Source organism: Bombina bombina, chromosome 2 (genome assembly GCF_027579735.1).
Source record: "Bombina bombina isolate aBomBom1 chromosome 2, aBomBom1.pri, whole genome shotgun sequence".
Taxonomy (NCBI): Eukaryota; Metazoa; Chordata; class Amphibia; order Anura; family Bombinatoridae; genus Bombina; species Bombina bombina.
In genome coordinates, this window is record NC_069500.1 from 833,871,373 (window position 1) to 833,894,626 (window position 23,254).

Sequence of the window (23,254 nt, forward strand, 5' to 3'; positions counted from 1 at the left end):
AGAAAATGGAATTCTTGTAATTTTTAAACCATATTTACTAATACAACTATAATAAGTGTAAAGGTTTTGTTTCTATAACACAGTGGTTCAACTAGTTTTCTATTTATTTAATAAAATTAAAGTATAATAATATTTATCTCTGTGGAAACCCTTTTGGAAAAGCCTTGTTTGGACAGTCACTTTTATTGCCCATTTATATCTTTAAACAAAATGTCCTCAGGGGAACTTAAGCTAAAACATGGTGGCGTTCATTACTTCATAGAAACTCAGTGGAATTCAATTTATATTACAATATTATACTGTTGAATATCCCATTAACAGTTATAACAAAAATACCATCATCTTCCACTTTACAACTGTCAGTCTAAAAAGCACCATTTGATTCCTAATCTATCCTTTACTCTGCTTTCAGCTCCATCTACAAACTAGGCCATAAGTAGTTATTCTGATTTGTACATCAATTTTATATAAAAGAATAGAAAAATGAACAGAATGTAGAAACATGCAGTATTAATACATCAAGAAAAACAGTCATGAATAAAAAAAATAACTGGGACAAAAGTAGTAAGATAAGCATTTTGAAATAGGTGTAAAACTGTATACATTTTCCATCATAATTTATCCAGAATCAGATTAAAATGATCACACAATCATTCCTGATGCCGACTCATTTTTATGTCAGGATACTTTACCTGTATAAAATTTCTACACAACATCTGTGAGTCCAAATATCTTATGAATTATAAATGATTGGTTCTCCAAGAACACTGTTACACAATGGTTCTCTATGTCTCCTTTCCTATAGAACAGTGGCCCTCTAAAAGTGATGAGAAAGAAGTCTCCCTCGTTCCACACATTTGTCTGATCACATCGAACACATCATTCACACAAATTACTAATATAAACACGCAGCATCCATTCTTCCACACATTTCTCGCTTTCTTATACACAAGCTGGTTCCACTTTTGCCCTTTTTGGTCCCTGGTCATCTTCTTCTTTGCAAGCTTCTCTCTTTTCCTGTTTGGTCAGTGAGGAATCCAGCATTCCATTATGATAGGAGTTAGTCTCAGTTTTAAGGTCTTGCTCACTGATTTCCGTCTTTATGTCCGATACTGTCCATGTTGGAATTTTAAGATCCAGATTTTGCATGAGCTGCGTCATCACCTCGTCCACGTAGCCATGAATTTGCAAGTCAGCTTGCCGATCCTAGGGGAGTAAAACAAATTGCATAAGAGATTGAGGGATACATCTTTTTTTTTTCTTAGACAAGAGATTGAAGCTACAATGAAGGTCTTACTAAACACAACAAAACAAAATACTTCCTAGTATAATCAAATAACTATTTCAGTGCTTCCCCTTCACACCCAGTAATCTCCAACTTAAAGTGATGGTAAACACTCATTATTATGAACCTCATAAATCCCATTCATATACATATATAAATTGTAGAGCTGCAACAACTAATCGGCATAATCGATAATAATCGATTATGAAAATAGTTGTCAACGAATCTCATAATCGATTTGCAATTAGTTGGTCTGTGCACAACACCAGCTGCTTCACTCCAATGAACTCCTGCACATGGTATTGTGTTTTATGGTTATGTCCTTAGCCTAAAGGACGTCTATTTTTCACTTTTTCAGGACAGTATACGTTTACAACTACCCCTGGCTTATGTGCAACCCAGATATAATAGTCATAATTTGTATTGTTTATATTAAATCTGGTGATTTGGAACAATGCTTTTCATGATATAGTGCCAAGCTAAATTGATGTGCACTATTATCTGTTTGCACAATTATTAGCGTATTGCTTGCTATTGCTGATTATATGTACTGTAAAAATAAATGTGTAAGGCTTTGTCCTGTTCTTGATATACAGTCCTTAGCACTTTTGATTCTGTTTTTTATTGTTTTTTTTATATTTTCAATAAATTGTGATAATACGTACTAGATTCAACCTTTATAAGTATATATTCGTTATTTTTAGAGCGGACTAGATATTTCCCCTAACCTTATAGCTGGTTATTTACCATTGCATATAGATATTCAAGATATTTTTATGTTAGAATGAAGTCAAGGGTTACTTTATTGAGAGGCCCCTTGCCAAGGTAGAAAACACTTAGCATTGGTGAAGAGCTAACAAAGATAAATATCCCACTTTGGTGAAATTGGCAAAACCCTACTTATACACCTCAACAGCCTTTTCTCTGCTGCAGGAAATATAGCTGCAAACAGAGAACCAGCCTTAGCCAGAAGCATGTGGACATGTTGAGATTTTTGCATTTCTGAATGTTATTAACAGTGATAGTCTAACTCTTTCTAATTCTACCTCTTTTCAAACAGTTTGTGGTTTTGTTTTGTTTAATTATAAAACTGTGCTCTGCGGCTTAAAAATTGAAGAAACAGTTGTGTTAATGTAAAGTTTTCGTCTGAAGATTATATTTCTAACACTCATTATGTGGATTTTATTTAAAACATAGAAAACTATTATTGATTCTCTTTTTATCCGATTAGTCGATTAATCGAAAAAATAATCGGCCGATGAATCGATTATGAAAATAATTGTTAGTTGCAGCCCTAATAAATTGAAACACTGTTTTTTTAAAATATATATTTACTTGCACTTTATGTTATTTCTTGATTTACATCATGCGCAACTCCAAAAATGTCAATCAACCAAGCATAATGTGTGAGTCACTGCAAGATCCGGATTGGTTGGCCGTAAGGAGAGAAAATAAGAATTATGCGCATGCGTATTAGAATTGAAATAAAAAGAAACAAGCCCACAGACAAGCTTTATGGATTAGTCACCAGGTCTGAACTGATTTCTGCAAACGAAGGCCGGCAGTGGATCGCTATACACAGAGTAATAAAGGTTAGGATATATACAAATTTTACATATATTTTATTAAGAAGAAAAACGGTACGCAAGCTAATGAAATGATAAAACTGGACTGTACAATCACTTTAACTTTTGGATGTTGATAAGTTAATAAATAAGTTGGTAGTAACACTTGCGGATTCCAGTGTTATACTGTTGCAACTGTAACTGTATTCAGGGGAGGCTAGAAGACGTGTTGCCTTCTTCTGAAGGTTGGTATGATAGAAATCTTTCATGATTCCACACAAAAATAACTAATCAAGCTTTTTAGATTAAACATATATTTATTTGATTTCAGTAGAAATGAAACTTATAAATTATTAGGGTAGTTTGTTTACCTTTCTGCTCTGAGCTCTAGACCTTGAAAAGATACTCAGTTCACAAGTTTTAATAAGTTTATAAGATATTTTCTTTTTAGCACTATAACCACATTGTGAGAAATTTTGTTTAGTATTAGTTTTTATACAACGTGCAGGGAGGCAGCTACATAATTGTTTGTTGAAAGAGGATCTTTTATTCAGTCTCCAAATACTGAAGCTAGACAAAAATTGAGACTAAATGAACCAAGTGCAAAGCAGAGTGATTTTTTGTTGAACTGTTAGCAGATTCTGACAGCAGAGAAAATGAGCAAAACTGAGAGCAGATTGATTCTTGCTAGAAGAGCAGAGCCGATTAATTTCTGAGTCAAGCTGAACTAATTGTACTCAACATCAGCTTGTGCACAGTGTCTCTGTGGGAATATACTTGTGTTTTGTTCCTGATGGGATAGGATCTTGTGGAACCATCTTGCACAAGACAATGAAGTTCCTTCAGTGTGTAATCGCCGTATTCGCTGTGACCTCCTAACCTGCCAGTGTATTATACTAACTGAATAAAATCAAAGCTAAGCATTGTATAATCAATGCTTTGTTTTAGTATAAGTTTACAATAACAGTGATACAAATTCACAGCATTTCAGTCTCCTATCTTTTTTAGTACTAACAGGTATATTTGGCACTCTCCCTGAAGCAAACAGTTGAAGTCCCTGTGCAACAGGTAATTTAGGTGGCAGTCTCTGTGCCTTAAAATCTGGCGTCTCAGATCTATTTGAGGAATGGACTGGACTTTGGAAATGAGCAACCTCAAAAGCACATTTTTAACCACGTAGATGTGCACGAAGATAAGGGCTCATCATGTGTATCTACTCCTGCAGTGGAGATGACAAACATGGTTCATCATTCTGGGGGTTCCCTTTCTGATCTGGATCCTGGGGACCCTCACATTGAAGTTGAGAAAAGGAGACTGCAGTCTTCTCCATCGCCGTCTCCTTGCTGCAGGTCATGTGATATCAGCACTGGCGCCCATGGCAGAGGACTTTGCAAGCCTGTATCTCAGTCCCCAGACCACATATAGGGACAAGGGGGAAGCCAGTCTTTTTATTGGTTTCTTCCTTAATCTACGCCATACTTTCTGCTCCATATATAAACTCAGCAAAAAGCAGCTATTCTGATTTGTACATCAACTTTATATAAAATAATAAATATGAAATACAATTAACATAATCTCTCCAGTCTTCTCGCTTAACTTATTAAGACTGTATTTTAAAGAATATCATATTACACACTGGAGCCTGCTTAGATTTTGAAAATTTCAATAACTGCAATACCAATGTCTTTGTAACTAATGTTATTTGTACAATTTACGGTTATATTAAACATAATGTACACTGAAAGTCACCAACATGCTGTTTTTTTTCACCTCTCTTGCCTTTATGTTAAAGAGAGGAAATTGACTTTTCTTTTGACAATCATAGTTGGTGTGATACACCTTCCTGTATTTACTGAAATATATAATATTATTTGTATCTGCCAGTTTATGTACAAAAATAAATACATAAAAATAAATCTGAACAGAATGTAGAAGGAATATGCAGTATCAATAAAAAAAAAAATACATAGTCTGGGACAAAAGTAGCAAGAAGCATTTTGGGATAGGTGTAAAACTGCATATATTTTCAATCATAATAATTGATCGAGGATCAAATTAAGATGATCTCACAAGAATCCTGCATGACAATTTTTATTTACGTCAGAATACTTTACCTATACAAAGTATCTGTGTCCAAATATCTTATGAATTATAAATGATACCACAAGCCTTCTTTCTCGTGGCTTTAAAGCGCCACTATACTATAAAAAAGGAGACCTAGAGAAGCATTTTGTAATAGTGCTCTTGGAGAACCGCACACAAGTAGGGGGCGGCATTGTACAAGCAGCAGCTTGTCCAATGCTAAATGCGGGCAAGGCCAGGCAGACAAGGTTCATCACACCAAACCTCATTCGCCCGCCCTTTGATAAATGGAGCTCATAAACTTGAAATAATACATTTTGCCGTTTTGGGAAGGTGAACTAATGATAAATAAACGGCAATAAAATGTGTGTTTGAAATATTTAGGAATTAGAGACTCTCATGCTGCTATTTACTATGTATTGTACACCATAGAAAATTACACATTTTTTTTTTTTTTTTTAAATGCTTGGTCTGCTAAAAATAAATGGAGGTATAATTTGTGTGGGTATCTCAGAAAAAAAATGCTAAAACGTATGTATTAATCCAATGCGGGCCAAACTTTTAGCACAGGGGAGTGAAAATGTCTCAGTAGTAAAAGGAGTTAAAGGGACAGTCAACACCAGAATTTTTGTTGTTTAAAAAGATAGATAATCCCTTAATTACCAATTCCCCAGTTTTGCATAACCAACACAGTTATAATTATACACGTTTACCTCTGTAATTACCTTGTATCTAAGCCTCAGCAGACTGCCCCCTTATTTCAGTTCTTTTGACAGACTTGCAGTTTAGCCAATCAGAGCTGTCTCAATGGTAAATTCACGTGCATGAGCTCAATGTTATCTATATGAAATACATGAACTAATGCCCTCTGGTGGTGAAAAACTATCAAAATGCATTTAGATTAGAGGCGGCCTTCAAGGTCTAAGAAATTAGCATATGAACCTCCAAGGTTTAGCTTTCAACTAAGAATACCAAGAGAACAAAGCAAAATTGTTTAAAATTACATGCCCTATCTGAATCATGAAAGATTTTTTTGGACTTGACTGTCCCTTTAACACACATAGTGACTCGAGATACAGGCTCTGATTCAATGGATCATTCCTGCCATATTTTATAGGAACAAAAAACACCTACAAGTTCTGATTAAAAAGACATTAAAAGGGACAGTATACTGAAAAATAGTTTTTCCCTTAATGTGTTTACAATTGCTTTTTTTACCAACTGCAGAGTAAAAAAAAATTATGAAAATTAGCCTTTTAAAGGTTTATTTGTGCATATTAAAGCTCTGATTTTGTGTTTTGAAGCCACAACCTAATAAAATGGGTTGAGCTTGTAGGTATAATCAGGTCTCATTACTGTATCACATTGTGTACATATGTTTCTTTATCTTATATCTGTCCATAAAACAATCACCAGTACTTGGAGAGAACAATGAAAAATCAACATTGTATTACCTTATCTGTGCTCTATCCCACTGGGAGTGTAATTTCTTCTGCTGGCTGTGTTTACAAAGCTTATCTATAGCTGGAACCTGCGGCCACAAACTTTAAAAATAGGTGGGGATACCACATGCTAAATAAACTATTTCAAATGCCAATATAAGGGTAAAGGAGCTACTTGTAAACAATTTAATACACTCCAGCAGGTAAAGTGGATCATTTGGAACAAATTAAAGGGGAGAATCTTTTTTGAGTAAACTGTCCCTTTAAACACTAAATACATTTTATAAGCTTAGTATTGAGGTTATTCCCTGCATCCCTCTAATAATGGGTGCTGCCATGTTGAAATCTATCTTTTCATGTTACAGTGCTGACCTATTTGCACGTGTGCAGTAACTCTCCTTCAGATACCTGTAGTGTAGCCTAGGTTCCATAACGGCAGCACTCATGATTAGAGGGAGGCGCATTAAAACCCATTTAGTGTCCCTTTAATAAACTTTTAATTATAATATATCAGTTATTAACATTGCATTTATGTCACTGGTTAGCCCAGAAGCAGAACTTTTTTCACTTTCTATGATGAGAATTTATTTAGTGAAATTTTTTTCTGAAGGTCATTTTAACATTAAATTTTAAATGAGGCAGTTACATTAAAGCACAATTCCAGTGTGTTGATTAAATGGATAATAAAGCCATTTTCAAAGTTTAGTAATATATTGCAGCAGTTGAAAATTGTACTGCAAAGTAGCTGCAGCGGAAAAAAAAAAAAAATTTTTTTTTTTTTTTTTATGTTTCTTGAACAAATTTTTGTTTCCTTTGCTTTTGGTCTAATATTGCATAATAAGGTAACAATGTAGCAATAAAAAAGGTGCGGCTTTGCAGACCTGGAAAGGCTAGGGAGTGGAGTTTAAAAAAATCCTAATATCAAATTGGGCACTGCTGGATTGAAGTTCTGCCCCATATTTGAGTGTTCTCTTTATACAGCTCTTTGCTCTGGCTGCACGGTGTCAAGGAAAATGTACACAGCGCAGCCAGAGCACAGTGCTGTTTAAAGAGAACAGCCTGATGCAGAGCAGCGCTGCAAAGTGAAACATCAACAGTTCCTGCATGTATCCCCCATTTTCTGTGATGACAGATCACAGCATGTTCTGCCTTGGGGCTGGTTAGATGCACTAATTGTGACATTTGAGACCTTTTTTAGGGAGATAGATCTCTGTAGAAACACAGACTTACATGTTTTGTGGGCTGCAGGTTCACTATCACAAGTTTGCCCCCATTACGTTTGGTAAGGAGGGGAAGGTTTCCACTTGGCTTAATCTGAAGGGAAGTTCCAAGAGTGATGGACAAATCTGCTTTCCTGTAAGAACAGAAAGAGTAAAAAGGAATTAAAAAGAAAAAAATGACACCCCAACACGACAACCTCCTTGCACACATATTAAAAGGAATATCTGAGCCTCAATATAAACCTAGAATTTGACAATAAATAAGAACTAAAAAGGTCCATCAAGTCTCATATTACTTGTGCAGTGTAAATATTTATTTATATGACCCTGAATACCTGCTGGCTTCATTCGCTAGGTTAAGATCTCTATCCGGCAGAGAGTCCTCCCAATCCAAGATGGTGTCTGTCAGCTTCCCTCTAAGACAATGGCAAACATAACATAGTTAGCAAAAGCAAATGCTTTTCACAATTGATGGTGCTGTGTTCAAAGTTCAAATCAATATGCATTGGTGTAAGAATATATAACCATAATGACACCATTTTGTCTCTAGTAATACATTTTGTTTTAGACTCCATTTTAAGATTAGTTTATTATAATTCATTATATATAGTTATTATGCAGTGAGAAAAATATGAAGCTGAACACGTTATCTCAATAATTCATCCGATGGCCTTGCTATGTCCTGTGGATGCGTCCGGATACACTGTTATCTAAAACTGTTTGTTTCTCAGTACAACTCCTTTTTATTCCTTATTTTTAATGAAGTACTGTAACCATTGTCTATAAAAGTCTGTGATGCCTTATAATAAACAGAACAGTGATTAGACTTTACTTGCTGCATGTCTAAATGCTGTTTTCCGAGATATCGCCAAGTAACCCATTCAGTTCCAGGTGAAGGTGTAGAATACTGCTAAGTGTCAAGTGATACCCCCGGTAATAAGATAACACCTAATAATTGGCTATAAATATCAAATACATACCAATAGATGTTAACTACCAGATATTTTATTAATTCTATTAAATGTCATAAATCAAACCATCTCACATCACTACCTAGCGCTCCTTTCTAACGTACCTGCAGGCTCGAAGGCCTCTGACTTTAGGCACATCACATAGTCTTCCTGTAGGTTTTAGTCCCATGGATCCCACAACATAATCCCGGACATACTGTCTGTGAGAAGATAGAAGCATATAATATGTAGAACCTGCATACTAATCAAATGTTAGCAAAGCAGAAACCTATAAACTCAAGTAACATTTTTTTTCTGCTTAGGAAAGTATTTAAGTCGAAAATAATGGTGTAACCTGAATTTAGCCCACTCACTTCATTTTACAATGGCAGGACGTTAAAAAGTGTCTGAGGAAAATACAAATTAAAATTTACAAGCTGTGAAACTTTGAAAGACTGGGTGAAAATATGAAGCAGAGTGGAATCTGGCTGGCCTTGCAACGAGTTTAGTAAATTCACAAAGGTCTACTCCACTTTTGAACACTGTCTTCTTTGTCCAGATTTAAAAATGCACTTTCTGAACAAAAATAAAACGCTATACTTTGTTAGTTTTAATAAAGTCACCTGGGTAACCACAGGAAAAGTCATGCAACTGGAATGCTCCTGTGCAACCCCAGTAAAGTACACGTGGAGCTTTTGATTGGTGGATATACACATATGCTTTTAAATGGAGTGGCACAGAAGTGTAACATACAGTAAAATGCACATTTAGTGAATGAGTAGTTTATATTTAAAAAAATAAAATAAATAAAATAATCATGCTTTTTATTCAAAGGAATTGGCTGTAAGACATTTTGAATATGCAACCTTAACATTTCTGGTGAGACAATGACAAGAATCACGTGTGCAGCCACCAATCAAAAGCTGGGTCACAGTAGTGCACTGCTGCTCTTGAGCGTTTACTATCCCTTTATGACATATTATGCATATATAAAAATGTACCGTAAAGCCAATTCCTTTTTTTAAAAATGCTCGACTCATTCATTAAGTGTGCATTTCACAATATGTTACATTTTTGTTAGTAATAAATTATATTATATATTGTCAACATTTAGTAAGTATCTATACAAATACCAATTTGTAAAGTAACAGGTTATCTGTGTAAGTGAAGTTTTGAAAGTGATGCATCATATCTGAATAAAACTTACTAGAAAATGTTTTTATTTTTTTATTTTTTTAAGTGACATCCTATTGTAGAAGAACTTTAAGCATCTAATCGGGATGCTTGTCCTGGGACTAGAAAGGGAGTGTCTATGTGGCATGTGCAGGCACAAGTAGTTTATTTCCCTCTTCAGTTTAAAAGGAACACAACATTTTTCTTTCATAAATTATAGGAGTATACAACTTTCCAATTAAAATACACTTGCAAGCTGCAATGCACTACTGGGAGCTATCTAAACACATGACAAGAGACATATATGTGCAGCCACCAATCAGCAGCTAGCTACCATCAGTAAATTGCTGCTCCTGAGCCTACCTAAGTATGCTTTGAAAGGGATATGAAACCCAAATTATTTATTTCATGATTCAGATAGAGCATGCAATTTTAAGCAATTTTCTAATTTACTTCTATTATCAATTTTTCTTCATTCTCTTGGTATCTTTATTGGAAACAGCAGGAATGTAAGCTTAGGAGACAGCCCATTTTTGGTTCAGCACCCTGGGTAGCATGTGCTGATTAGTGGTTACCCAGGTACAGAACTGAAAAAAATGGGGTTTTATATCCCTTTAAACAAAGGATACCAATACAACAATACAAATAGAAGTACATTTAAAAAGTTGTTTAAATTTCTACTCTCTCCACGAATCAAGAAAGAAACTATTTGGGTTTCACAGATTACTATGAAATCTTGAAAGATCTTGCTGAAATCCCACAAGATCACAGTTGAAGGGATAGAAAAACCAAAACATTTTCTTTTGGATTTAGACAGAGCCGACCATTTAAAAAAAAAGTTTCCAATTTACTTCCATTATCAAATTTGCATTGTTTCCATGGTTTTCTTTGTTGAAGAGATATCTAGGTAGGTGTCTGGAGCACTACATGGCAGGAAATAGTGCTGCCATCTATTGCTCTTGAAAATGGATCACAGTCTTGCAAAACTGCTGCCATATAGTGCTCCAGACATGTGCACGCTACTGAGCTTACATTCTTGCCTTTCAACAAAAGATGCAAAAAGAACAAAGACAATTTGATCATAGAAGTTAGTTAGAAAGCTGTTTAAAATTCCATGCTGTATCTGAATCATGAAAGAAAATGTTGGGATTTCATGGCCCTATAAGCAAAGTGTGAGCTCAGGACTGATGATGCAGATTGGCTGTTTGTTTTTACCGCTGAATGATGACAGCTTACATAACACATGTGTATATTATAAAATATGTTTCTGTCTCATAGCTTCATCAGGGATAAACAAGAACTTATTTTGAGTAACGTCCAATTAAATGCAAAAAAAAAACCAAAACAAGCAAATGACTAACGTTAAGCAACATTAACCACTGTAAAGCAGAGGATAGCACAGGCTCAGAGGGACATCCTCACTGCTAATGGTGCGGAGCAACTCCTACCATATCTCAGCCCCCCCCCCCCCCACACACAATTTAGAGGAACAAGAAACCCCTCATTTGAAAGAGTAGCCGTGATCACCTGCCTTACAGGCATTTGTTTCCTATGCAAATAGATGGGACTGTTACAAAGCCCCCTATTTACCCCAATTTAATGAGACAAATTATGCCACTTACAACATGTGAAAGGGGGTCACATGACAGTCCCTATCCCACCATATAATACAAAAGAGCAAGAGATCCTATTTTGGAAACAGGAGAGCACATCACTTCTAGGATACAGATTCTGTTAACATTAATAAAAAAATAATATTAATTAATTTCTATAAAACTTTGAAACCCTGGAAATCCACATAGGCCCCACTCTCGTTAACACCTGGGCACATTCAATTTACTTTTCACTTCCTCATCAAATCTATGATAGAACTTGACAAAGCTGTCATGCATTTACAATTATATACAATAAGTTTACAGTGTTATTTCGATTACTACCAGTCACCTCTAACTTATAAAGACTTAAAAAGCTCAAAGATCAAAGGGACAGTGAACCTACGAAATAATGCTATATAAAATTCTACACATAGTGCAGAATTATATAACAGCTTAGCGCCAATTTTATAAATCAAACAAATGCCGAGATATTATATTCCAAAATGCAATTATCCTGACCGCCGCTCCTGGCTCTACTGAGCGGGTCTTAATTTGCATAAGTGCATTGCGGGCACAATGTCTAGTCACAGCCCGCCTGATTACCCCATTTAACTGAATGTAGCTCGATCCTGCTCTGGACTAGTAGCGGGAGCGAGCTATATTCAGTTTAATGGCGCGATCGGGCCGTCTGTAACTAGACAGCATGCCCACGATGCGCTTATGCAAATTAAGACCTGCTCAGTAGAGCCAGGAGCGGCGGTCAGGATAATTGCATTTTGAATATAATATCTCAGCAATCATTTGATTTATAAACTTGGCGCTAAGCTAATGTTATATAATTCTGCACTATGTGCAGAATTATATAATATTATTTTGTAGGTTTACGGTCCCTTTAAAATGTACAGTTTCTTGTAGTGTAGCTATTGTACAGATTTTTTTTTACTCTCTAGAATCTACCTGTAACAGGTCATATAACAGGCAAGATGAGAAGGGTGTAAAATTCAGATATGAAAAAGACTCATGGTGATACAATACCAATGCTGAATCCCTCTTATATTTATGGAACTTATACAAATGAAGATAACGCAATAAAGCAGAATGTCACCACAGAACCACAACCGGACTGAATTCAACTCTTAAAGTGAATGTCAATTTTGATGCTAAAGTGCCCGGTTTTTAAAAATTCGATTAAAAACAGGGACACTTTAATTCATCAAAATTTACATTTCACTTGTGTTATGAAAAAAAAAAACAAACAAAAAAAAAAAAAAAACGTACCTTTTAATCTTCACAGCAGCTCCAGCTTCCTCCGGTCGTTGCAAGCCATTTCCGACGTCAGAAATGATGGATAGGTCATCCTCCAATCACAGTTTACCCCCCCGGGGAATCAGTGTCTGATTCAACACCGTGATTGGAGGAAGCCGGATTCCTCATTTTAGACCCAGGAAGAGGCTTTGCGACGGGTGGAGGAAGCTGGAGCTGCTGTGAAGATTAAAAAGGTACGTTTTTTTCACAACAGGAGTGAAATGTAAATTTTGATGAATTAAAGTGCCCCTGTTTTTAATCAAATTTTTAAAAACCGGGCACTTTAGCATCAAAATTGACCTTCACTTTAACGTTACTTTGAACAGGTGAAAAGAAAGGAAGCAAACACCACAGGAAAATGCCTAGATGGTATGCAACTTCCTGGAAAGGAGGATAATATAATGGCACTATGGACTAGATTTATCAATTTGCGAATAGACAGGGTTCACATGCTGTAAACATATCCGCATTTTATCACAAATTGTGATGGCGTGTTTGTTCCCAATATTTACCATTGCACAAGTGAATGCTTGTGCAATGCCACCCCCTATCCTCACGCAACCAATTATGTGAGAGCAGGGCTTGTCAATCAGCCTGGTCAAATGAATCTGGGGTGATTTTCATCCGCCAGCTCTTAGTTGGCAACAGGGTTTATGAAACAACGGACAAGTGATAACATTACACGAGGATACTGATATAGGGCTCCAATAAGAGCGGGATTCTAGAACACTCACTTGCCACACTTGCTACATTCTTCCACAAACATGTTTCCATGCAGCTCCGCCAAATGTTCCCTGCAAGGCAGAATTTTAGAAATCATTAAATGGAAGGTAAAGTAAATATTAAACTTTCACAATTCAAATAGAGCAAGCAGTTTTAAACTAATTTCTGTTTGCTTCTTTTATCTCATTTGCTTTGTTCTTTTTATATCCTTTGTTGAAAACCATACCTTGGTAGGCTCAGGAGCAGCAATGTATTACTAGGAGCTAGCTGCTGATTGGTGGCTGCACGTGTCTCTTGTCATTGGCTCACCTGATGTGCTTAGCAAGCTCCAAGTAGTGCTCTTCAACAAAAGGATACCAAGAGAATGAAGCAAATGAGATAATAGAAGACATTTATTTTGTATGCAAATCTTTTCATATAGAGTGCGTAATGGTTGATTGATACTATGTATGTGTAAAAAAGTAACAGTAAACACATTGAGATTTTAATTATAAAGGTTTTAGTTATACATAGCAAAACAACTTTGAAATATACTTTATTTATTTTGCCCCCTTTTCATATAATACAGCTCTGAAAATAATAGCTTTCTAATTCTCAGAACTAAAAAAAGCACATGCAGATTTAGCAAGGCTAACCCTGCTACATGTTTGCCTTCCTGGGTTCAATAAATAAGAGCTGCAAAACAATGCACTTTTTTTTTCTAACATAATGACTGTGGCTCATCTAATCAGCAGCAGAGTCAAGGCCAGAATGGCTCCACCACATGAGGAAAGTGGTGGGTGAAGATTGGCTATTGAAAAACATTTGCAGGAAACAAGATATGAATTTGTTTAAAAAGAAAGTGTTTAGTCTTTGCAAATATGTTATTCTACAACCAGACAACACAAATGACTTGTAATTAAAAGGTGTTTACTATCAGCATGCATTGTGCAGTGACTTTAGCCCACATGATTCTGCATGAAGGAGTCTGCAGTGTTGGAAAAAGCATTACCATCTCTTCAATATTTGTTTAAAAAAAACAGAGGCTGGAACAGAAGAATATCCACACTACAAAACAAATGGACTCTTTGTAGACTCCCCCATACACTAATTTACTAAAAGAATTTAAAAAAAAAGTATATTTTACACCTGCTTTTTATATGACAGGAAATGAAGAGTTTCATATACTCCTACATAAAAACAGTAATGTGGAAAAACATTTGTTAAGACTGAAATATGTATAAAACCTGTGGTGTTCTATACCGTGGAAATCCGGAGCGCACATGTAACCCATCAACATTCTGGCTGATCAGGAATTTCAGGATTCCCACTCTCTGTAACTGCAAAAGCGACATATGTGTAGGTGATGGTCGCGCACTCTCAAACGTAGTGTCAAACTTAGGGTCCAAACCCTTTTCTTCCAAAGTCCATACACCGTTAGGACCCCTAAATTAAAAAAGGGAAAGACTGAGATCTGGGCCTTTATAAAAGGTCTTAACCACTAAATTGTAATGAAAAATACTAAATTCTTGTTCTCCTAAATATTTTGCACCAGTAATTAAGTTTATTAAGCCAAAGAGTCTCATGTAATTTGCCGTTATTACAGTCAAGAAATATACTGTCTTTTCTTAATGATGGCTGTGTGGGAAACGCAAGGAGTTGTGCTTAATTTTCTGCACTGCAGATTCCTCCAACAGAGGAAGAACCAATATACACCTTTATGCAATCCAGCCAAGTGTATTGGTACATAGATCTATGGGGGGGGGGGGATAAGAAGAGACAGAAATAACATTTTAGGACCCATTACTTCATGCCTCTTGGCAACTTTCTACTTTACTCCTATTATCAATTGTTCTTCGTTCTCTTGCTATCTTTATTTAAAGTGCATATAAAACAGGTTGAGATATGAGCATATCCTAAAAGGGCTAATTAATTAAAAATAGTTTGCATACAACCCAATTGTTTAAAAATTGCTGGCAAGTATTATAAAATAATTTTCAAAAATAAGCAAAAATACTTAAATAGCCATGCTGTCTGGAGCAGTCTACTCCACTCACCCCCTTATCAGTGTTTAGACACAGGCAGTGTATTTCAACTGAGTTCACAGCTTCTAGGTATGCTCCAGCAGATAATCCCTATGCACTTTTGAATTCTACCAAAACCACAATAGATATAGATACAGTCATAAAAGGAATTGTGTGAAGGGAGTTAGAACTTTATAATTTAGAAACTAAAAAGAAAGGGTTATTGGCGAGGCACTGCAGTATAAATTTGCAGGTAAAGTAATTAAAGTACATTTTATATGTTGTCTCTATCCCAACTTGTTTTATGTCCTTTTAAAAAGCAGGACTGTAAAGCTTAAGAGCCGGCTCATTTTTGGTTCAGAACCTATGTTGCACGTTGGTAAATGTAGCCACCAATAAGCAATAGGGATGTTGAACATAATTGTTACCCCAATGCATTGCAATGTAGCATCGATGCAGTTTAGATCAGAATAAATTCTGGGGTCATGTGACGCAGGGGTTACAAAACATACCGTTGCGTTGAATTCGCTTCTCCTCAGTTGTAGGTTAAATTTCTAAGTTTTGTGCAGCCAATTAGGAGCGATGTATTACCTGTGAGCCGCAGCCACCCCCCTCTCACTGCCCGGGGACCAGACCATGTATTTCCGGGAATGAGCCAGAGCTACGTTACACGCACTCTGACTTAGCGCCCAAAACAGCACTGCACGCATCGCACACTGACTTATCTCCCTGGGTAGTGCTGCGCTCCAGCCGCACACTAACTCTGGGGGGGGGGGGGGGGGGGAGTAGAGAGCGTATTGAGGACTGATAATTATTTATGTAGCTTAATAGTTTGATTATAATGAAGTAGTTTTATCTTTTATATGTTTATATGCAACCCTCCAAAACTATTTTTTACCTATTCCTTGCAAATGGCCTTAACTTGTTTTTTTTATGAAAGGATTATACCAGAACATTTTGAATACCAGGTTTCTTCAGATCAAGACTCTTCAAGCTAAATCAAAAGAAACCTGGTATTCAAAATATTCTGGTATAAATCTCCAACTTTCTTGAAGTTCCAAAAATGTACAACAGATATGTTTAGAAGTATTATCCAATAACCACAAAGCTTTCTGAGTCTGAGACACAAGCGCCATGGATGGATTATGCAGCTGGACATACAATAATATACATTGTATAGTGAGTGCCTAGAAAAAACAGCTAACTTTGCCAGAACAATTCCTTGTGGCTCATTGATTAGGCAGATCTTTCAGAATCATGACATCCAATGTCATCTCTGGCAAAGGTACAGCCAGTAGTGTCAGGTCTTTGGAGAGAACCAGTAGACTGAAACCATTTCTTTAGATAATCTATAATATGACCCCTAAAAGAGAGGAAGCATATTTGGCTATAATGTTAGTGTGCTTGAAAAACCTTGCTGTAATCTTAGGAACCTGTGTTGCAGAAAAAGTAATAATAAATAGAAGGATAAAACTCTTACGTGATATAGACTATGCATTGGAATTAAGGTCTGAAAGCACAGAAAAGATAAAAGATAAAACACACACCCTACCACACTTATCTTGCGTGCTATATATACATATATATATATATATTTATTTATATATGTGTGTTTAGAACAGTAAATACTAAATGTATGTATATATAAACAAACACCGTTGTCTGCTGTGTTCTGACTGCTTGAAAATGTTGATGAAAACTATGGGCAGTAATCGTGATGCATCGCGGAATCGAATCGTTGACATGATAATTGTAAGACCAGTGAAGATGCGCACCCCTAATAAGAAAGCGCTATCCAGGGTGCTGAACCTAAAATCGGCCTGCTCCTAAGCTTTACATTCCTGCTTTTAAAATAAAGATAGCAAGAGAACGAAGAAAAATTGATAATAGGAGTAAATTAGAAAGTTGCTTAAAATTGCAAGTTGTATCTTAATCATGAAATAAAAAAAATGTGGGTTTAGTATCCCTTTAAGAACTGTTCTGACCTGAAGTCGGGGATACCACAGGAGGTGCTAATTCCAGCTCCTGTGTGGAACACCACATATGACGCTGCACGGATCATATCAGCCAACTCCTCCACTTTACGGTGCTGCTCTTCAGGAGTATCAAAGACCTGGTTATAAAGAGCAAAAAAAGTAGAAAGAGAGGACATAAATACATAAGAATCAGTACAATAAACTAAGTATGGTTCAACAAAAACAGAATAGAAAATTGAAATAGTATTCAATTATGATGCATAAAATACATGCTTCCTTTTCTTAAAGGGACAGTATACATCAATTGTCATAACTTCATGTAAATTAGACACTACTATAAAGAATAATATCAACAGATACTGAAATAAAAATCCAGTATAAAACCGTTTAAAAAACGTACTAAGAAGCTCCCAGTTTAGCTCTGTTAAAAGGATTAGCTAGAACACCCACTAAAACTGGGAAATATTCAGACACTCCCCCCTCCTCTGCATATGAAAAGACTCTACACAAACAGGAACAAGCTTGAGTAGGTATACGTTGGTATTTTCCTAAAACTTTGGGGCTTGGTTAGGAGTCTGAAAATCAGCACAATGTTATTTAAAAATAAGCAAAACTATATATATTTAAAAAAAAAAAAAAAAAAAAAAAAGCTGTTTAGGCTATATAAATAGATCATCTACAAAACATTTATGCAAAGAAAAATCGAGTGTATAATGTCACTTTAAATATGTTTGTGGAGTGTAATTTAGAAAGTAATATATTGTGAGGTTTGTGTGTTACCTGTAACATTTAACAGAGTAACTGTCATTGTGAATCCCCTTTTGAATCAGTTTATAGTTTTAAAGGTGCAATTTGTTTTAGTGTCTACCATTACAATAGGCTTTATATAGCATACCACGATTGGAGCTCAAATTTTTTTTTTTTTTTTAAATCAAAGATTTTTATAAATAATAACATAGCAAGACTTTATATATGTTCTTTCACACTGACAATAGTTGCTTGAGTAGATACAATAACAGTACAGTTTTGAACATAAATAAGTAATTGTTAGCCATGAAACCAAAAGATGATAAGCTCTTGAGACTACAAGAACTTAATGTCTATCTGCCAGAGTTATACATGCAGTGAAAGTAAACATAAACCAAATAGAAAATGACAAATTCAACAACATTTCAAACTAATCATATACTAATGAAACCTCTTTTTTTTGTTTTATAAACCTCCCAAATTGTCTATAGGCCACTCTTGGACCTAGGGGAAATATCTTAAATTATTGGAGGTATACTAGGATGATATAAAGCCACTCTTGGGCATGGTAAAATAGAGAACAATACTGGTAAATAGAATATAAATATAATGTATATAGATAAACCTACTAAACTACACTGGGCCATACTTGGACCCTAGTGATGATATATGGTATAGGGGAGGAGCTTGAATGCTATGGACGGTCTCTCATATGTGTAGAATATGAAACAGTTATTGAAATAGGAATAATAAGTATAAATATAAACATAGATAAGTGGGGGGGACAATTACCCTAAATAAAGGAAGTGACTCAAGTGGTGTATGTTATATGAATAAACATAATAGCTTTCTTGTATTATTGAAAGTCGACCTCTTATGTTTGACAGTACAGACTGGAATATCATCTAAAGAGGAGTGACACTCCAGGAACTGTATTATATTCTCCTAATTAAGAGATATTCCCAATGGACTCAAAACTTTCAGGTGGGTGATTTAAAAATGAATGATTCAAATAGTGTCATGACTAAGGAAAGATATCTAAATTAGCATCATCTCTGGTATTGGGCATGTGCTCCACCTTTAGTAAGGTATATGACATACTTAACCCTTAAATATATAAGGGTTAAGCAGTTATGCTGATTGTAAAATTAGAGTCAGCCTGATTCCGCCTCCACGGCCACTGAAAACGGAACCAACTCAACCCATCAACATTCACCAGTTGCTGATGATACAATAAAAACATAAATGGTAAAACACTGTAAAAGGGTAATACCTGATGTGAGCCGGGGTCTCCATCTGAGTAGTAAGACAGATAGCAAGCCCGAGCAAATATATACATATAATTGTTACAACTCAGAGTAATAGAGTGAAGGATTATCAGACTAACATTTAGCAGATATAATTCCAAAGAATCTAATATATGTAGGCACATCAATCTAATATATTATGTTTTTTTTAACTAAATTAATCACTCAAGACTATGCAGTGTAATCTATGTATATAAAGATGAACAAAGATCTGCTGCACACTATTTTTAGAGCAAAAACCAGATTGTGATAATAAATTCCTAAGGAGATGTCCATTATAAGTGCATCCCATGGGGGGCACTGCAACCTGAATCCTGGTGATGGTGGACAGTTGAGGGATCATGGGGTCAATCGTTAGCAGGAGTCCAGTTTTTAATTGTAATGAATATATAATGCTGGCACACATGCTGGGCAAATAGACTTGAATACAATATACACGCACAGTATAATTAAGTCTTTGTAATGGTGTTTATATTATAAGGCACAGAGACACATATGGATAATTACTAACTACAGTGGTGTGTATTGACTAATGTATAAATACAGATGCAGGACAATATAGTACATATACTCCGTAAACTGTACGTAATCTAGCCTTTATATACACAAATGTATATATATATATTCTCCGTTCTCACCTCTGGGAGTCCACATTGTCCCTTGTCTGCATATGGAGATAATCCTGCAGCATAATTTACCGACATTTTGCCGGCTACAATATGAACAATAAAGCTTTGTATGTTATAATTTGGGAAGCTCCTTACGGTGCGGAAATATGACGTCATCGATCGTATAACCGCCATATTGCTACACCTAATAGTTGCAGAGTATATAGCATAGAACTAATTCTAGGTTTTCTGAAGTTTTTGTTAATAATAACGTGGCTCCTAATTCTAAGATTAGGGTCAATGTAGATAATAGGAAATATAAACAGAAATATAGATACTATTATATATGGGAGATCATGTTTTATGAGAACATTGCTTTTTAAAATAACTGCTAGTGCCAATAGTAATAAAGTTGTCACTTTAAATTCCAAAATTATATATAATTACTTTTGAAAATACAGTCCTTTTTTGTACGCTCACATTGTATAGTTCCAAGACACTTGTTATGCAGTGTTTTAAAAGGGTTGTTTTTAAAGGGCCATTATAGTAAAATAAAAAAATAGATGTTTTTATTATTTAGAGAATGTTGTAATTGTATCGGTAGCGAGTAGCAACCTTGCAAATCTATGTGTTTAGCCCCCCCAAATGTGTGGATTAAACACAAAGTTAAAGTACCGACTGGGAGCTGCAGAAATACCACTTACCATATTAGCAGCGCTAACCACACTACCTTGCTGTGCGGCTAGTGCTACTAAATGGGTCTGTTACTGTAGCACTATTTACTAAGAACCAGCAGTTGTCTGTGGCTCTCAAGAGGCACTTTAACTATTAATACCTCGGTTGTGGGTGTTAAACAAATAGACTTTCAGCACTGCTATTGTTAAAATGACATGCTCTAACAAATTAGAGCATGTATTTCCCCCCCCCCCCCCCCACTGTAATGACCTTTAAGACAGAGATTGGTGACATATCTGTCTAGTGCTGATCTCTGAGTTTACAAAGTCTCTAACTGGTGAGTATGTTGTGTTCTCAGCTATGTCACATTAAAGGTACATGGAAATCAAAATGACATTTTCATGGTTCAGATAGGGCATGTAATTTTATCAGACTTGTCAATTTACATCTATGATCATATTTTCTTTGTCCTCTTGATAGCTTTTATTAAAAAGCATACCTAAGTATGCTCAGAAGTAGCAATACACTACTGTGAGCTAACGTGATTGATGGTTACAAACATATGCCTCTTGTCATTGGCTCACTAGATTTATTCCACTAGCTCCCAGTATTGCATTGCTGCTCGGGGTAAAACATAATTATATGCTAGCAATAGTGCAATAATTAAACGCTCTAACACATCAATTTATTTTTGCACTTTTATGTTATTAAAAAATAAATTAAAAAAATCTTAGTCTCGGGGGCGTGTCCGGGCGGCGGCCATGACTGGTCGCATAAACTAGAAGCTCCATGCTTGTGATAGATAATCCACCAGTTATCTACTTTTAATTCAAGAATCCACTCCTGCATTTGCCATAATAGTATGTGGGAACCTTTCCTACATTGAGAGATACCTTTATCTATGCATTACGCCGAGTTGGAGCTCTAGACTGGACCGTTGGAAGTTAGGGTGGTGGCCTATTACTTGGACTTCTAACACCCCCCCCGGTCATCCGGGTAGAGCAGTTTGATATAAACTGTTATAACTGTGCTACACCACTACTCAGCATAAGCCTCCTTACATATACTAATCCGGCAATGACGACCCAGCAGTTCAGCGAAGCCAGTCGCATCAGCATGGAGTCTGTGACAGCCTGGGGTGATAGCGTGCAGAAGCTGATTACAGAACATTTTCAACATCTAGAAACCCAAATAAGTATGGTGATTAACCAATTGTACCCAACTTACGGCCGACCGGCTTCTCCTTCGCAGACATGGATGGCAGAGTGCACTGGAACTGCCGCAGCTGTGATCACACAAACGGCCCCTGCACGGCTCACACAAGATGGCGACTTGCCGGTTCTTACAAAGAGGCCCCAGTATGTACACCCACGAGGCGATCTGGAAGCCAATGAAGCTGCCACTGAGGGCAATATACTGACAACAATCTTAAAAGAACCGAGGATAAGGGAGAAACGGTTGCAAATCTTTGTACCTCTGCCAACTTACAGATCTTACCGGAACCATGGACATTACAAGATGCGGAGAGGAGCTCTATCAGGGGAAAGGCAGCCCTCTGTTGCAGCAAACGGTACCAATGCGGAGGGGAAAGAGAAATCCAAGATCTCCACAGAGTATGTCATACAGCTCCTGCAACGTTCCGGTGTTGGTTAACTCACCACAACACGCTGCACCAGTGTCCCTTGACTGACTTTTGTAGTTATATTGGGATTGTGCCCAGCAGTGTGTTTTTATTCTGTTTCATAAGTTATATGCCATTGTATACTGTGTAACAAGGTGCATGATACCAAGTTGCTTTCACAATCAGTTAGTGGATGTTTATATCATATTTTTTCTAGCATTTATAGTAGCATTATGTTTGACAGCACTGTGTTTAAACCTGATATTTATCTTTATATCCTCTTATCATGGGGCACTCTGAGAGAGCTTACAATTAACTGGGGGTTGTTTGTATACCGGTACTAGCCCATATGCTATCACCACGCTAGTCAGAAATATGCTTAGACCTTAGTTTATGACTCATCTTCATTATAGAGTACATCGAGGAGTTCATAATCAGTGGATGGTTGTTTCTGCCACATTTTTCTTTCTTCTTTTTGTTAACCTATATATGTTTTACCAGGGTAGACAGTAATATGTTTAGATCTGTTCCTTATCTGTACATATAGGTAAATTGTTGCTCTTTACTCATGAGATATATAGATAAGGTGAGGGCCATCTGTAGATATCAACTATGTTTTTATATGAAGCAGATTTTATACTCGACTTTATTTTATCTATATCCTATCTAATGATGTTGGATGTTCTCATTTCATTGCTAGACATTAGTAATCCAACCTTTGCTTCTATTGTTAGCCACTTCCCTGCAGCTCTCCCCCATTTTTAGTTTGAATAGATACCCCACTGCTTGCGGCCGGAGTAGTGGGACCTAGGGAACTTTTTGCTTAATATAGGCTGGGGGATTTATCCTAGTTTGAAAATACCCTAACTACCAACTAGTTAAAAGATGTGAGTAGGGATAGCAGTAGATATCTGTCTGCTGACTGTTATCAGTTTAATGCTACGTTGAGGAGTAAGTATTACAGCAGACATAATAGC

At 36.1% G+C, this 23,254-nt stretch overlaps 1 protein-coding gene across 1 annotated transcript; it reads right to left on the minus strand.

Moving 5' to 3' along the window:
• Positions 1–584: 584 nt before the first annotated feature.
• SIRT6 (sirtuin 6) lies at positions 585–20,081 on the minus strand. Its single transcript, XM_053700733.1, has 8 exons — positions 20,012–20,081; positions 17,329–17,456; positions 14,583–14,765; positions 13,352–13,411; positions 8,670–8,765; positions 7,930–8,010; positions 7,605–7,728; positions 585–1,206 (listed from the first exon to the last, which is right to left on the minus strand). Exons 1-8 carry the CDS (start codon positions 20,075–20,077, stop codon positions 943–945), a joined length of 1,002 nt encoding a protein of 333 aa, XP_053556708.1. The 5' UTR covers positions 20,078–20,081; the 3' UTR covers positions 585–942.
• Positions 20,082–23,254: the final 3,173 nt, after the last annotated feature.

What these genes read in the sequence shown, in the direction of transcription:
- SIRT6 (XM_053700733.1), bottom strand. Translation starts at nt 20,077, where the DNA reads ATGTCGGTAAATTATGCTGCAGGATTATCTCCATATGCAGACAAGGGA. An exon ending in TGTGGTATCCCCGACTTCAG is followed by an intron (nt 14,766 to 17,328) that starts GTCAGAACAGTT and finishes TTTTTAATTTAG; the next exon opens with GGGTCCTAACGGTGTATGGA. An exon ending in GTGCGCTCCGGATTTCCACG is followed by an intron (nt 13,412 to 14,582) that starts GTATAGAACACC and finishes TCTGCCTTGCAG; the next exon opens with GGAACATTTGGCGGAGCTGC.